We start from the raw sequence: 18,061 nt of genomic DNA, 5'->3' as shown, positions 1-18,061 counted from the left end.
CATCTCATTACACAATGTTACTTTGGAGATGGCACGATGTATGGCCAATATCCGTACATTGTGCTAGAAGTTGATGCTTCTATTACTCTTGATTTGCATTCCACGCTTAGACAGACTGCATTGCCTTGTCATAGGGGTGGTGGCCATTTTTTGCCACCTTTGATGAATCGATTGTGGCTTTTCATGAAACTCTTGTTTTTTACATTGCTTGGACTAGTCATCATGAAAATCATCTATGAATAGCCTTTTAGTGTGTGGTACCATGACCAATGTAAATATTTTCATTGGAAACCTAATCAAGCAATACGCTCCCTTTGGAAGCGCGCTTATGTTGATCCTATTTTCCCCACAGAGGAGGTACCTCCTTGGAGATTATGGATTTGGCATAGATTCCCCTTGGCACAATTGGTATGTGATCCTGCTGAGTTACAGTGGACATCTCAGTGGACCGATGGGAGAGTAGACTCCATATTTGAGTACCATGTTTGCATTGGGTGATGAATCCTTTTGAATGATCGGCACCTTGCTCATCTCCATGCCCAATTGAGGAAGTGATCTCAGTGAAGCAACTCTCTCCTACAATTTAGAAGCATCGGCACCTTGCTCATCTCCATGCCCAATTGAGGAATTGATCTCAGTGAAGCAACTCTCTCCTACAATTTAGTTACATTTTCAATCATGCATTTGGAGCCTCAATGTTAATTGTCAGATATCTTACTTAATTGTGAGGGTATCACACACACACACACACACACACACACACACACACACACACACACACACACACACACAGACCCCTACTAACTAGGAGACATTAACTCTCTCCATAGTCCTAAGAATTTTGAAACTAAAAAACTCCTCTGTAAGTGAAAGCCCAAAAATTATTAAACCTCTTTTTTAAAATAAATTTTGTAACTGAACATTCAAATAAAATACCCTTATCTCATTTGCACGTGCTATCTTACATTTTCTTAGTGGACTCCCTGGGATTTGATAACCTAAATTTACTAATGAAATCTAGTTATTTCTTGAGATTAGAGCTAGAACTCTCAAATTTTGACCTTGGTCAAATGAGATCAATGTCTAGTCTTCTTAATTTTCAATTTGGAATATAAAATTATATCGAAATATTTAAGCACAACACATCTTTCATAATTCAAAAAGAGAGTATGGTACAATGCTAAAAAAACCCTAGCATTAGTGTTAACCCACCTATAAATTTTAAGATCTACCTCTAAATTTCAAATTTGAAGGTGAGAAGACGTACAAAATTTAGAGAAATTTAGTGTAAAAACCTTCAAATTGACCTTTGATACAATGTTTGGCACTCTCAGCATGAGAAAAGTTTGCGTGAGAGTCTTGTACCACTGTAACATGTTAGGAACTTTGCAATCATGGTCTCATATGTACATCAATTATAGGAATGCCGACAACAAGAACAAGAAGCCAAATTGAATGTCCACCTTTCAATTTAATTGCCATAGAACAATGTGGTTGCTCTCTATCTACAAGAATTTAGCAAATGCTTATTCTCCTAGTATAAATATAACCTCTTGAAGGATATTTGTGTCCTTTGAATGGGCACATCAATCAACTCAACAAGATTAGCGTAAAAAATGGTTGTGGAGATACATCTATGCAAGTATGTTGAACCATTTATGGCCATTTATGAAGCCAAGGCTTAAGAATGGTCTTGCTTCTTGAAAACTTAGTTTCCTTGACCATGACACACGCCATCGTGGTTGTGCACCTGGGCCCCAACACTTGTACTCGCCAAAAAATACAGTCCTACATCATCCAAATTTCACATAACATGATACAATCAAAACCAAGTCATTTCAAGGAAAATGTAACATACTTACACCAATATTAAGCAATCATTGAACATAATTGAAGTAAGCATAACATATTACACTAAATGTGTGTGTGTGTGTGTGTGTGTGTGTTTTGCAACTCCCTTTTGGTTCAAGCATTAGTAGAGAAAAGCTTGAAGTTTATAATATGATTGTTTACATGGAAATAATTGCCAATCTATTAGCTAATGAGAGCATGGGTGGTGACATTAATGACACTACCAATAAGGTTCAAGAAAATGGCAAAGTGGCCTGCTAAATACTCCAATGAAAGGCAGTTTCTTGTTTCATTGTGGTCATAAAACACTTAGGATCTTGTGTCTAATTAGTTAGTGAATTAGTTTTTTTGAATAATACATTGTCACAAGCATCTAATTCCAAGCATAAAGGAAACATGTTCTATATGATGTCCAGAAGCACACTATGGAAATGTCAATGGAAATGCATATTTATAGCATGTACGAGGAACTTACTCTCTACGAGTTGTGTCTCCCCAATCATACCAACCATCAGGGATGATGATGTTTTCAAAATAGCAATATGCAAAGAGGATACGAGCATATTGGCCCCAAGCACGTCCCAAATACAATAACCCTGTTCCTGTAATCTTGCATTGTACAAAGGAGAAGCCCGTGTTGTCATTTGCTGAATTTCTTTGAGATGCCGCTACTGCTCCATATGTCACCGCATTTGCATGAAGCTCACAATCCTACACATGTATCCTTCAAGGTCAGTTACACCTTCATTGTAGCATTGTGAGTAAATGTGTGTAAGCACTGGAAAATGTTTAGCACTGCTTTTTTAACCAATCTTACATGATATGCAAGTATAATTGTGGGAGTAGCTACAAGATTGGATACACTTTTGTAGGTGAAAGACAGAGTTCCTATATCATTGTTGCATGTAGCAAATCTGTGCATTTTATCATTCTTGGGAAATGGAAATTTGAACTTTGAAGCTTGAGCATATCCAAAGTTTGCAAGAGATGAGAAGCCTTGATTCTACAAGACTATACTCAATTGATGTTCATATAGGCATGTGGATTGTGGCATATAAATAGATATATGTATAGTTGAGTCCTTAGAAGTGATGAAGTTAGGCACTAATAACAAGTAGAATACAAAGGCATGCATTATTGAATACTAGTACGGCCGGTCGCCTTCGGCGGCCTCTCTCTCTCCCCCTCTCTCCCTCTTTATCGCGTGCAAAGGGGCTTGTTTTTGTTTTGGACTTTAGCCTTGAAGTCGCAGATTGCGACATGTGTAAAGGGCTCCCCCTTCCGCCATATTATGTTAGTAGATGCTTTCCTTGAAGTTGAGTTTGAAATGCTTGCCATCAGCAATATTTTTTCTTATATATGCCATGCAGTAAAGGAATTGTGTTGTCTACACTACCATTAATGTTTTGAATTAATGTTTCGTCACATAGCATTTTGAATTCATAACATCGGATATTGTCTAGCACAAACCTCTTAAACGTGCAAAATATATACAGGTCTTTAGTTAAAACATTAACTTGTTGCATGGGAGTGTCTTTGTGAAATAGAACCCTTTCTATATATCATAATGTTATTCCTTCCAAGAAGAATATGATCTATGCGTGCACATGTAAATTTGAGATTACCAAGTAGAGGGATCTTCCATCTCCAAAAATGAAGTCTATCGCCCCTTCAATATAGCAACGCAAGAAGAAATGCCTGCCAACATGGTCAAACAAGGTGTCTTGGGCACCCAACATTCTACAATCAATGAATGCAGCTTTGTCCCCTGAGATCCTTAAGGCCACTGCTTGCATGCCTTGGGCTCCTGGAAGTGGAGGTGGAGAGGTGTTCTATAAATTTGTAGCATAGTTAGATTTACAACTTTGAATATGCTTTGTAAAATTGCTATTTGTGACACTCATTGAGGACAACAAGTAGCTAGAATGAGATACCAAAATTATATAAATTTATAAAAGCATATAACTTATCCCTTCTTCCTCCCTCTCTCTCTCTAACCCCCAGCCCCAATGCATGCATGCACGTACACACACACACACACACAAAATCTCAGGAGAAATGAGAGAGAGAAAATTTTCCCCTTGAAGCTCACATGAAATAAATCAATACAGTAGTCTATGCAATGAAAGTGTGCATGACTATTATGTGAACAACAAATAACCATCATTGCAAAAGAGTGGAACAAAACATTTTTAGAATGATCATTTATCATAATAGTGTGTGATATGAAAAGAATAAAAGTCAAAGTAAAACATCTTAAAGAAAATTTCATCATAATTTTCTTCAAGTAAATAAGAGAAAACATCTACCTCATCAAAAAATCAATTATTTTTTTGAGTCGAGAAACAACTCACATCAAAATCTCATCATTATTTTAGAGTTAGGAAACATTTTAGTGATGGAAATTGGCCTTGTATGAGCTAGGAAGATTTCAAAAATTGTAAGCATGTAGAGAGTTATACTTAGGAGCAAGAGGGAACAACCACCCCACCACACACACACACACCCCCCCCCCCCCCCCCCCCCCCCCCCCCGGCGCGCGGGAGCCCTTAGGATGGTGCACCCATATTTGTAAATGTTTTTCCTTGATACTACTAACCAACAATCGGCTTTGGCACCCATCTTCCTTCTTATGAAATTCAACCCTTTGTATAATGCTTTTACTTTTACATTAACCAACAATATGATGAGGTGCCCATCTTCCCTTCCTTTGGAAGTCTATGGATGTGTACTAGTTTTTCTTTGGGTCAAAGAGAAATTTCCCTTCAATCAGGGAATATTTTATAATCTTGAAAGAGAAATATCAGAAATTGCGTGTCCATAGTCGATTATTCTTTTAATGAAGCCGTCACTTTGCCATTGGCTTTTAAGCAATTTCTAAAATAAGCTCTAATATTTCCTAGGAATTTAAAGAAATCAAGATGCACATCTACCTTTTTTGAAGTCCAAATACTGCAATTATGGTATCTCTTATGTGTTGGAGCACACTAAGGAAAGCTATTTAGGTGTCCACAAAGGACGGTACGTGAGTGCATTTGAGAGATGCACGTAAATAAGTAGGGAGGGAAGGTGTAGGGAATGGTCTTGCAGTGACCATTACCTGTAAGAAGGGCCATCGGCGGCGAGCCGAGAGCCATGGTGGGAGCCCTTCTTGTAGGGAATGGTCACTGCAAGACCATTCCCAACCGCCACAAGTCGGGGGGAGAGGGGCCAAAATTTGTATTCCTGCTGTTGACGTGTCATGAGGAGGTTGATTGAGAGCGCAAAAATTCTACGTGCTGATTTGTTAGAACGGTAATGTGTTCCCTACGCTGAGGTGGTACTGGTTGATAGGCTGTAGACTGTCAAGTGATTTTTGACATTCCCTAAGGTGAGTTGGCAACCATCTGATGGCTTCAACAGGGGATTCCGGGCAGAAAAGAGGAGGCAATGGATGGCGCTAATCTCTTGTCCCTTGACTCCCGACTGTGACAAAAAGAGGAAGCAACAAAATTTACACTTGAAAATCTCTATATGCTTTGCATGCTATATTGCAACAAATGCTCCTCAAGAAACATGGACAACATAGATTTTGACATTTTTGGACAAGAGAAAACATCTAGGTTAAGAAGGGAGAACATATGGTGCCCACAATGGCCACACTTGATATGAAGGTCTTTCTATGGAAGCTACTGTGGGGAGCCTGGCCAAATGGGGTTAAGGCTCTTACCAAGGGAATTGGCCCAGATAGATGCTCTCAATGTAGAGTGGCTAGAGAAGACCTCTACCACCTGTTCAAGGAATACCCTCCAATCAGCGGCTTTGCGGGAAAGATATGCAAATGGGTGTAAAGGACATGGAAGATAGGCTTCTATAAGAACGATCTTTTTTTGGGAGGGAAGGTTATTAAAAGCAAGGAGCTGCTTATTGAAACACAAATTGTTAGATTTTTCTACTTCAAAAAGGTCTGGAAGGCTAGGAATAGTTGTATTTTCAACAACACCCATGGAAACAGCCAGGTTTATAGAGATAATACAAGAAAGCAGGGGGGTGATCCTAGCCTTTGGAAAATGTAAGAACTCTGATAAATGGAATAGGTTAATTGGCACCACAGTAGCTGCATCTCATAGATAAGGGCCCTACATTTTCCGTGAGGGGTGGCTCTTCTATTAGCCGATGTATCAGTGACCTCCTAGAGATGTCATGGCTCGACACGAGCATGGAAATAATTTGTATTTTTTTTGTGGTTGTCAATATAATCTACTCACCATTGTGAGTTTGGAAAAAGAAGAAGAAGGGAGAACATATTTGATTTGCATTAGATTTTAAGCTAAAAAAATCTAGTTATTACAAATTTACCAACCAAATTATAGAGTACAAACGAAGTACTTGAGTCTCATGACGTTTGGGTACTCCGGCTTTCCCAATGTAGAAAGAGAAAAAGGCATCTTGATAGTGTATTTTTGTGCTCGATAGCCAAATTTTCCAAGAAAAGATGAGTTTAATGTAGCATAAGGTACACACAGAAGAAGTAAAATTCGTAATCCATTTCTTATATTCTATACTGTGCATGGTGCATGTAGAGTGTGAGGGAGAAGAAGAGCAGACACACATAGTGGGTGGAGCTCAATGAGGATAATAGGGCCTCATAGCCCCTTATTATATTGACTATGAAGAATAAGGTTAGTGATGGGCTAGTAAGTTACTGGGCTAGTTGGCTTAAACCCCAACAATCTCCCACTTGAAGGTCAATGTGGCCCAAGTAGCCTATGTATGTACAACCTGTACACCGTGAAGAATTCTACTAGATTCACCCTACATCCATCATATCAACGCAATGCGAAAACCGCTCTAAGGCTAGGCTTTGTGAGAGCTTCTACAAAGTTTTCATCCCTATGAGCCTTGATTATCTCGATGCGCTTATGCTTCGGATCACATGATACCTGTGATCTTGATGTGTTTTGACTTTGAGTTAAACATGGGGTTCTTTGCTAGCAATAGCACTCTAACTATCACAATGCAACAATGGAGTCTAATTAATACCAAGGTCTCCCACTAGACAAGCTGACCATATAGCTTCCTTGCTAGCACCAAAAACTACAACATATTGTGCCTCTGTGGTGGAAGATGAAGTGAAATCTTGTAGACAGGATCTCCATGACACGACTAATTCAACAAATAGGGATACATAACCAGACATAGATCTTCGATTATCAACACAACGCAAATAGTCCGTATCTGTGTAACCTACTATGAACACATCATTGTTCCCAAAGAATAAGCACTTGCTTATTGTATCCTTAAAGAATCTCAAAATGTGCTTCACTACCTCCCGGTACTTCCTGCCAAGAATTGCCATAAATCTATGAGCTACTCCCATTGCAAATGCAATGTTTGGTATGGTGGCTACCATGGCATACATAAGACTGCCTACTATTGAAGGATATGGCACCTTGGTCATTTTTGGTTTCTTAGCATTAGATTTGGGAGCATCATTTTTGCTTAGTTTTGCAAATGCATGCATTGGGGTACTCAATGTATCTTTCCCCCCTGCATATTAAAATGTTCCAAGATCTTGTGGATATACATTTCTTGAGATAACTCCAGTGTTCTAGATTTTCTATCCCTCTTGACATGCATATCAAGAAAGTGACTTGCATTTCCCAAATCCTTCATAGAAAACTATGTGCTAAGCGTGAGTGTGCGTGTGTGCGGATGCGTGCATGCATGTGCGGTGTGGTGCGTATGAAGAAGGGGAGGAGCATGAGATGGTGTGGGTGGAGCAACCTCTAGAACTACTGAGTGAGGTGCTCCTTATTCATATATGTATAATGAATAAGGGCATGTACACATGTGGGAAGGCGGTCGGACACTAGACGTACGGCCCAGGCAAAAGGGTTAGCGCCTTTACCCCAACAATCTCCCACTTAAAGGCAATGCACCAATAAGTGAGACCTACTAGCTAAAATACTAGTATGTACAAGAAACTAGGTGAGAGACTCTCTCAACCTATGCCCACTGGCTCACTCTATCAATCTACACGTAGTCGTATGGCTCTGGTGGTAGGCGAGCGTGCGTACCCATGCTAGAGCTTGCATGTAAATCCCGCAGACTCCTCTGTATGGTCTGCAAAACTCTATACCCATGCTAGAGCTTGCATGTAAATCCCGTAGACTACTCTATATGGTTTGCAAAACTCCACTATGCATCATGCTCGTGTCAGTCATCGCACAACTGACAACCCCTGCTGCAAATGCTCCCACTGTAGCTGTAACATGAGACGCCCAAACATTGACAAAATCTATGCAAACCTGGTTGTACTCACCTCCCATGTGCTATTTGTAATTATTGCATTATCAAGACTACCCATCACGTATGGATGTGTCAACACTGACAGTGGGAAACCTACGTCCCTATCATGCATATGCAAAATTTTGCATCTTGGCACCAACTCATCAACCTCTAACATGAGCATATCAAAGAACTCCATGTCTGTCAGCTAGAGCAGTGCCACTCTTTCTCTATCTCTACAAAATCTACTGGCACATCATGCACAACTAAATGCTCTATCTTGTGAGCATGGTGGAACTCACGTGCGAAGGAGACACATCTTGTCTCTCCCTCAAAGCATGCCAGCAACAAATTCGAGACTATGCCGTCTCGAAACTCAGACACATGCATAGGATATACCAGGCCGCTGCAGGCTCCTCTGGCAATCACTAATGAATAGCAATGTATCTGGAAAGACTGCTCTATAAAAAGTATCTGACAACAAAAAGCTGCTAACTGTCTCACTAAGATCAAGCTCTGTCTTAGCTGAGGAACGTAGCGCATATGTCGTAGTATGATGCACCACTAGGCAAAGACAAACAAACGTCTCCTGCACCCTCTATGTCAAATGCCAAACCATCGGCCAAGTGTAGACAAGCAAAACTTCCACTAGAGAAAGTGCTAAACCAGTCACTATGCGGAGTGACATGAAAAATTGCATCCTCATCTAGCAACAACGTGGAGAAGTATCACCGCTCAAAGACATGTAATAAGGAGGAACTCTAAAGGCAAATGTGACATCACCGTCTCACTGGCATATGATGTAACATTTAATGGTCTAAAAACTTATGCGTAGCGGAAATTAGCATGAACATAGTGGGCATTTCATTATCATAGATTCCTAATGAGAATTACAAGAGTGCTTGGGTGGAGAGAGCAACAAAAAGCATAACACCTAGTTAGTAGCATCAACAATACTTTTAAAAGAGAGAGAAATTAAGCTAATGACAACAGTTGAGGACCGGATTTGCATGGAGCCGGTCCCCCCTCCAAAAGGCTTTGTATTATGGCTTCTCCCATCAAGAGAGACATTGTACAATACAATTCTTTGTGTTCCTCAAGACTAGCTAGTGCAATGAAGATGAAAGCTTCATGCACTAAGCAAACACTTAGCAAACACAACTTGAATTATCCCCGTTCTCAGACCCAAGACCTCACACACCTTCGAAGATGGTGAGAGCTAGCAGGGTATGAGAGTAGATTGAGAGGAAGAAGGAGTATCTTACGAGAAAGATGTACATCTCCTCACATAATCACTCATATTAGCATAGATTTAGCTTAGTAATTAGCTTGGTAGAGGAGATGAGCATGCATTGAAGCTTGGCTCTTGGTTGGATTTGCATCTACAAGCCAAGATTGTGTCGATGTAGGCTTCTATCTCACAAGCTTGGAGTAGGTGATGAGCTCTCCATTAAAGCTTGGGAAGAGATAGTCTTCTCTTTCTTCACACATGAGATTCTGTGAGTGTGTGTGTGATAATGCCTTGCAAAAATCAGCCCCCTCTCTCTCTTGGGCGAGCCCTCTTGCTATTTGCTCTTGCTCCAGCCTTATTGGCCCTCTCCAAGTCAAGCCAATGACCATTAAGAAGCATAAGTGATAGCCTTCTGACATGTGTCCCCCTTTCCCCTTTTGTGAGAGCTTTAGGTAATTTAATAATTAAACTAAACTCTCATTGGACCCCTTTGCCTCCTGGCCAATAGGAATCAGGCTAGCCATTGGGCTCCTGAATGCTCATTGGACTCCTTGGGAGACTGTCCAATAGTCTTCTAGGAGACTTATTTCTCATTAGTTCTTTTATTAAGTGTTTTTAAATTAATTAAACTAGATTTACTCTAGCCTAATTCTCATTGGTCCACCTCCAAGGCCATCCAATAGGAATTGGGCACACCTTGTGGGCATCTGGGCTAGGGAGCTGACATGTGTCCCTAATTCCCTTTGTGTAAAGGGAGCCTGTGTGTGTGTGTGTGTGAATTTCTCTCTCATCCCCTAGAAGAAGGGCTCGCCCCCTCCCATGTAGGGATATGCAAAGACTTTTTAGTCACACACAAAGCATCGAATTTCCCCTAGGATTGACCTTTGGACACAACCTTTGAATTTTGGAACCTTAGCATTTTGGAAGTCTTAATGGGCTGAACCTTAGGGTCTTTTTAGCCCATTGTTGCACATGGCTCTTTTGCAGATGCCCCCCCCCCCTTTGGATCCCTATTTTCCCTCGTTTGGATCCCTACTGTGGCCGGTCTTCTAGCTTAACCAATATTCTAGCATTTTCTCCCCTGGCACTTCCCCACATTAAATGATCAGTTTAATATGAGAAAATCATTTAGGAGAATTAGATATTGATTATTATGACATTATCTCTCTCTTTAAATCATAGTCGTCCTCAACTATGGTGTAGAGAAGATAAAGCATATTTATGAGTCCTTTTCTTAGCGGGTAGAGGATGCCTATGTTACCCTACGACATCATTCCACAATAGATGACTAGTCCATTTCACGCTTGAGAGCCTGAGGCTACCGCAAGCATGTCTGCACATTAGTCCTATCAGTCTTCCATAGTAGAGTGACAAGCTCTACTTGGTGTTTGGGAGACGTCGTCTCCGCAAACTTGATCTAAGCATGCATACTACGTCATTTTTGTGCACAATAAAGAAAAAGAGAGTCTTATAAGACAAAAACTTTGTTCATTTTTAACATTTTGTACATTTGCTTACGCTTGGGAAGCATTGTAAGCATTGACAAGGTTTAGGTTATCCTTTAATTGTATGCCTTGCATCCATCTAGCATCTTCAAAAGGATAATTCTTAAACTTAATAAGATATCGTCGGATAGTCTTACCGCCTCTTAGTACCTTGTCTTCATGTCGGAGAATGGACTCGGGCTGCAACACCTCCTCTTGGTCCTCGATCTCCGGTAGGTCTTCAATAGTTGGTTCTTGAGGTGGCTCTCCTTTGTAAGGCTTTAATAGGCTCACATGGAAAGCATTGTGTATGAGCCAATGATTGGGCAACTTGAGTTGATAGGCCATCTCATTGATTGGCCTAAGAATCTGAAAGGGACCATAGTACCTTTTTGCTAGTTTAGCATAGTACTTTTGGTGGCCCATAGGATTCTTGCCCGTCATGTGCCTTAATCAAGCCTTGGGAAACTTTAATAAGACCCAATCGTTTTCTTTAAAGGCTTGGGCTCTTCTGTGCTTGTCAGCAGCAGCCTTTTGCCTTTGCTGTGAGATAGAGATAACATCCTTAATCTTTACAAAAGATTCTTGTAGGTCTCGGCTATACTCATCTGCAGCGAAGATCTTCCCATGTACTTTAAGTAGCAAGGGACTTTTTGATCTTCCCTCAATTACCTCGAAAGGTGCTTTTCCCGTGGAAGTATGTACAGTGTTATTGTAAGCATACTCCACTAAGGGTAAGTACTTCTCCCATTGGGATCTTTGATTGACTTCCGTTACATAGGCTTTTAGTAGATCGAGAATGGTTAGGTTAGCTATTTCATTTTGGCCATCCGTTTGTGGATGATAGGCCGAAGAGAAGTTTAGCCTTGTCCCTAAATTCTCAAAGAGACCCTTCTAGAAATTACTGGTCATTCTAGGATCTCTATCCGACACTATGGACATTGGCAAGCCATGGTACTTGAAAATTTGTGAAATGAAGAGGGTTGCCATTTGATGGGCTTTGATAGTCTTTTGGACAGGTATAAAATGAGCTTGTTTACTGAACCTGTCTACTATCGTCCATATTCCCATATTCCCATGGATAGACTTAGGCAATCCAAAGATAAAATCCATGGATATGCTCTTCCATGGTGAATTAAGGATTGGCAAGGGTTGAAGCAATCCAAGTTGCTTCCCTCTATCAAATTTTGTCTTTTGGCATACCACACATTTAGAAACATACTCTTGTATGTTCACTTTCATGGTAGGCCAATAGAAATATGTTTCAATTCCCTTTAAGGTAGACTGAATCCCTCTATGCCCCGCATAAGGTGGAGCATGAGATTCATACATTACTTTCTCACATAGTGAGTTAGTAACGCATAGTCTATTGCCATAGAGAAGATAACCATCTTGTAAGGTAAATGGTTCTTCTTTCTTCCCTAATGCAAGGGTTGAAATCACATCTCTAAAATCGGGATCAATAGCATACTCATCTATCATTGAAGATAGATCATTGTGAGTTTCTATGGAAACCGCATTCACTCTCGGCCGTCTTGAGAGTGCATCAGCTACTTGATTATGCTTGCCAGCAATGTGAGCAATATGAAAATGAAATTGCGAAAGGAAATTTGCCCACCTCATTTGTTTGTCGGAGAGCTTGGTCTGCGTCATGAAGTACTTAAGACTTTGGTGATCCATTCGCAGAATGAAAGGAGTCCCCAATAAATAGTGCTTCCATGAGTCTAAGGCATGTAGAACTGCAAGGAGTTCCTTTTCATATATGCCTAGAGCTTGCTCAACAGGGTCGAGCCTTCGACTCTCATAGCCTATGGCGTGCCCTTCTTGGAGCAAAACAGCTCCAAGGCAATCACCACAAGCATCACATTGGACCTCAAATGGTTTTGAGAGATCCGGTAGTGTAAGCACAGGTTGAGAGATAAGCTTTTCTTTAAGCTTTTCGAAAGCATTGTTCTCCTTAGCAGACCATGTATACCTAACGCTTTTCTTTGTTAGGTCATGTAATGGTCCCGCAATTTGTGAGAACTTTTCTATGAAGCGTCTATAGTATGCACACATACCTATAAAGCTTCTTAGTTCATGAAGATTCCTTGGTTTAGGCCATCCTTTTATTACCTCTAACTTAGATGGATCCATTTGGATGCCATCTTGAGAGATAATGTGACCTAAATACTGAATCTCTTGCAAGAAAAATTCACTTTTCTTTCGATTAACATAAAGTTTATTCTCTCTTAAAACTTGAAATATTACCTGGAGGTGTTGCTTGTGTTCCTCCAATGAATTAGAGTAGATGATAATATCATCAAAGAACACTCCAGTGAAGGTTCGATGAGGCCTGAACAGCTTCTCCATCAAGCGGTTGAATGTGGCTGGTGCATTGGTCAAGCCAAAAGGCATGACAATGTATTCGTAAAGACCAAATGTGGTGCGAAATGCGGTCTTTACAATGTCTTGATCAACTATCCTTATTTGATGATAGCCACTTTTTAGGTCAATCCTACTGAAGTAGGTCGATCCTTGTAGCTTATCAAATAGGTCTTCTACCCGTGGAACGGGAAACCTATTCTTGATAGTGATCCTATTTAGTGCTCTATAGTCGACACACATACGATATGTGCCGTCTTTCTTTTGCACTAATAGCACAGGTGAGCAAAATGGAGATGAGCTTGGCCTAACCATACCCTTCTCAACTAACTCATGCACTTGCCGCATAATCTCCTCTTGTTGAGCTTGAGAAACTCTATAAGGAGGTTTGTTAGGCGGTGAACTTCCTGGAAGAAGTTCAATTGCATGGTCATCATTACCTCGTTTAGGAGGTAGCTCACAAGGGATGTCGTCAATAAAAACATCTTGAAACCCCTTGAGAAAATTGGATAACTCTAATTCCTTTTGGTTGCTTTTATTTTCTTTTGCTAAAGCATTAGGTTCATTTTGAGAATCTTTAACAAAAATCATGTACACGGAAATAGAGCTCTTTATTGACTTGTTGAAAGCTGGTGTATGTACAATGGGGATGGTGTTACCCATTTCCTTAGCATCTATATACATGTCTTTTTCCCTGAACTTAAAGGAGATTCTCCTTTCAGGAAATTTAACATCGGCAGCCAGGCGGTCAAACCATGGTGCCCCTAGGATTACATCCTCATGCTTGAGAGGAGAGATAAAGAAGTCCTCTTTGTCCACATAGCCTTGGACATGAAGCCTCAATTTCCCAATTAAGGGAGTGACTGAAGCTTCTTGCCCCTTGAAGGCACTGTCTGCGGGTAGGACATCTCCCATCTCGTAGGATTGTATGCCTATCTTGGTGGCTAACTCCATAGATATAAAATTGTGAGTAGAACCAGGGTCAAAGAGAATAAAAGCATCATGTTCTCTTACCTTTCCCCAAGCATGGCATAGAGGAGATCCTTTGTGGTGAGTTTGGTGAGTCTCCTCCTCTTGGATTTCAACCAAAAAAACTCTAGGAGGATCTTGGCGGTTGTTCTTTTGGGGACAAGCGCGGTACACATGCCCTTGTTCGCCGCACTTGAAACACCGGTTATCCTTACGATAACGCTCAAGCTCTTCAGGAGAGAGTTTATTCTTACCTTTGTAAACTTCCTTCTCTTTAGCTTTGTTGGAGTTGCCCTTAGGAGACTTTTGGACATTGTCCTTCCCCTTAGGCTCATTGGAACCCTTGTTTTCCGGGGGCTTATTATTTCTTTTAGCCCCTGTTTGGAAATTGATTCGAGAGGACACCATAGTATGGTGTATTACCGCCGATATGGTACGTGGCCTTTGGGAGTTGACATACTCCGCCATTTCTTGCGTTAAGCCCGCACAAAATTGTTGCTTTTGCTCTCCAAAATCCAACTTTTTGAAGACAGTGGCTTTGAGTTGTAAGTCTCAAAACATGTCTACATATTTGTGGATGGATTCATTGGGAGAGAGCTTTAAGCTTCGCCATTCGGTGAGTACTTTGTCTTTGGCATCGGTGGCCAAAAACTGCTTCATAATGGAAGTTCTTAAAGCTTTCCATGTTCGTGGAGCTTCACCGTTGGCTCGTAGGCTAGACCACCATTGCCTGGCGGACTTTTGAAAGTGCATAGCTACATGGCGTAGCTTAGAGGACTCCGTGAAGCCCTCATCTCCAAACGCCGCATCGAATTGCTGCATAAAGGCCAAGACTTTGTCCGTAGCACCAAAGGTACCATCATAGGTAAGGAAAGAGATGCTCTTCCCTCCCTCTTTGAATTTATTCAGCTTGGACGACCTCTTCCATGCGGCATAGGATTTCCTATGGCCTCTTCTTTTTGATGGTTCAAAGGTTGCACCATCACTTTCTTCAGAAGGTGAAGAATTCGAAGAAGGTGGAGAAGAGGGTGACCTCTTTCTCGCCTTTCTCTTGTCTTGATCTTCGTCGTCTTCACCATAGCTTTCATAAGAGGAAGAGGATGAAGAAGATGGAGAAGAGGGTGTCCTCTTTCTCGCCTTTTTCTTCTCTTGCTTTTTATCATCCCTGTTTGAATTATGGCGTGGAGAAGAGTTTGATGGTCTTTTCCGCTTTGGTGGTGATGGAGAGCGTTTGGGCCGCCGTCTTCGTGGAGCCATCTCCGCCGAGGTGGCGGGAGATTCGCTTCTTTCTCGTTCCTTTGGTGGAGGTTCTTGAGTTCTCCTTTGTGAAGGAGATGCATCATCAAGAAGTAAATTCTTGAGCCCTTCATATGGATTCTCTTCTTCTTCCCGAATCGGAGAGAGACCTCTTTTGGTAGTCTCACAAGGAGGCTTCCTAGGTGTTCTCTCGTCATGGTGATGAGCTTGGAGAATCCCGTGAGCACGGAGCTGCCGTTGCACTTCACTTTGGAGAGATGGATTGCCCATGGCTTGTTGAAGCCTAGAAACAAGATAGTTAACAAGCATTGAAGCATCATTAGTAGCTTGCTCATGAGCAAAATCAAAGTTATCAACATTAATTTCACTCTCTTTACTATTGTCAGCCATTCTAACAACTTTTAGGTGTAAACTTTTTAGGTGTACTTTGGCACTTCAAGCCCTAGTTGCTACTCCTCTTTACCCCTTTAGAAAAAGCACGCAGGCTACTGTACCCGCGGCTGGAATACCATTAATTGCAAGGAATAGAAGAGAGGGTCTTTCGACACCAAAATAGCACCGGCTCCTGTCAAGCTTCTAATAGCTCAATAGTGGTTAAGCCGTAGGCAAGCCCCGTAGGACTCCACTATTAAGACCATAGCTCTCGACGGTGATGCCCCGTTAACTGCACAAAGGTAGGCGCACTGCAAGGCTGAAAAATTCCTATTCTACTTACTCACAGGCAATTAATAATACTAACCATTTGTAGCTAGCTTGAGGACCTCCCTTCTTGAGCAAGAAAAGAGAAACCTTGAGCTCTGATACCAATGTAACATTTAATGGTCTAAAAACTTATGTGTAGCGGAAATTAGCATGAACATAGTGGGCATTTCATTAGCATAGATTCCTAATGAGAATTACAAGAGTGCTTGGGTGGAGAGAGCAACAAAAATCATAACACCTAGTTAGATAGCATCAACAATACTTTCAAAAGAGAGAGAAATTAAGCTAATGACAACAGTTGAGGACTGGATTTGCATGGAGCCGGTCCCCCCTCCAAAAGGCTTTGTATTATGGCTTCTCCCATCAAGAGAGACATTGTACAATACAATTCTTTGTGTTCCTTCAAGACTAGCTAGTGCAATGAAGATGAAAGCTTCATGCACTAAGAAAACACTTAGCAAACACAACTTATATTATCCCCGTTCTCAGACCCAAGACCTCACACACCTTCGAAGATGGTGAGAGCTAGCAGGGTATGAGAGTAGATTGAGAGGAAGAAGGAGTATCTTACGAGAAATATGTACATCTCCTCACATAATCACTCATATTAGCATAGCTTTAGCTTAGTAATTAGCTTGGTAGAGGAGATGAGCATGCATTGAAGCTTGGCTCTTGGTTGGATTTGCATCCACAAGCCAAGAGTGTGTCGATGTAGGCTTCTATCTCACAAGCTTGGAGTAGGTGATGAGCTCTCCATTAAAGCTTGGGAAGAGATAGTCTTCTCTTTCTTCACACATGAGATTCTGTGATTGTGTGTGTGATAATGCCTTGCAAAAATCAGCCCCCTCTCTCTCTCTTGGGCGAGCCCTCTTGCTATTTGCTCTTGCTCCAGCCTTATTGGCCATCCCCAAGTCAAGCCAATGACCATTAAGCAGCATAAGTGATAGCCTTCTGACATGTGTCCCCCTTTCCCCTTTTGTGAGAGCTTTAGGTAATTTAATAATTAAACTAAACTCTCATTGGACCCCTTTGCTTCCTGGCCAATAGGAATCAGGCTAGCCATTGGGCTCCTGAATGCTCATTGGACCCCTTGGGAGACTGTCCAATAGTCTTCTAGGAGACTTATTTCTCATTGGTTCTTTTATGAAGTGTTTTTAAATTAATTAAACTAGATTTACTCTAGCCTAATTCTCATTGGTCCACCTCCAAGGCCATCCAATAGGAATTGGGCACACCTTGTGGGCATCTGGGCTAGGGAGCTGACATGTGTCCCTAATTCCCTTTGTGTAAAGGGAGCCTGTGTGTGTGTGTGTGTGAATTTCTCTCTCATCCCCTAGAAGAAGGGCTCTCCCCCTCCCATGTAGGGATATGCAAAGACTTTTTAGTCACACACAAAACATCCAATTTCCCCTAGGGTTGACCTTTGGACACAACCTTTGAATTTTGGAACCTTAGCATTTTGGAAGTCTTAATGGGTTGAACCTTAGGGTCTTTTTAGCCCATTGTTGCACATGGCTCTTTTGCAGATGCCCCCCCCCTTTGGATCCCTATTTTCCCTCCTTTGGATCCGTACTGTGGCTGGTCTGCTAGCTTAACCAATATTCTAGCTTTTTCTCCCCTGGCACTTCCCCACATTAAATGATCAGTTTAATATGAGAAAATCATTTAGGAGAATTAGATATTGATTATTATGACATATGAAGCCACTGCTCTAGCATGTGTCAAAACCTGATGTGCACCATGCATAGATCTCCACTGCTGTCTCATACACCTAAAACAGTGGCACCTAATGTTCCATGTGTGACCACAATGCCAACATCCTACGTATTGGCAAAAACAAGACCGTCGTCTCTCACTGTCACACATGTCTGCTGCTATAAGTGAATGCCAAAATGGCAACAAAGTGGAAGACCACTCGACCTGTAAACAATGA

General features: G+C 41.3%; 1 protein-coding gene across 2 annotated transcripts in view; it reads right to left on the bottom strand.

Moving 5' to 3' along the window:
* Nucleotides 1-1,441: 1,441 nt before the first annotated feature.
* Nucleotides 1,442-18,061, bottom strand: part of LOC147449900 (putative pectinesterase 53) — a 56,320-nt gene continuing 39,700 nt past the window's right edge. The window contains exons 3-5 of one of the 2 annotated variants that reach the window (XM_086522244.1): nucleotides 3,477-3,683; nucleotides 2,327-2,562; nucleotides 1,442-1,788 (exon numbers count right to left, since the gene is read on the bottom strand). In XM_086522244.1, coding sequence (XP_086378370.1) covers nucleotides 1,635-1,788; nucleotides 2,327-2,562; nucleotides 3,477-3,683 — 597 coding nt within the window. In that variant the 3' untranslated portion in view covers nucleotides 1,442-1,634. The remainder of the gene's footprint in view (nucleotides 1,789-2,326; nucleotides 2,563-3,476; nucleotides 3,684-18,061) is intronic. The other variant, XM_086522246.1, reaches the window with a different exon arrangement.

Source organism: Adiantum capillus-veneris, chromosome 10, assembly GCF_014529385.1.
Source record: "Adiantum capillus-veneris isolate H3 chromosome 10, ASM1452938v2, whole genome shotgun sequence".
NCBI classification, from domain to species: Eukaryota; Viridiplantae; Streptophyta; class Polypodiopsida; order Polypodiales; family Pteridaceae; genus Adiantum; species Adiantum capillus-veneris.
Note: the sequence above shows the minus strand (reverse complement) of the source record. Positions and strands in the feature narration are given on the sequence as shown.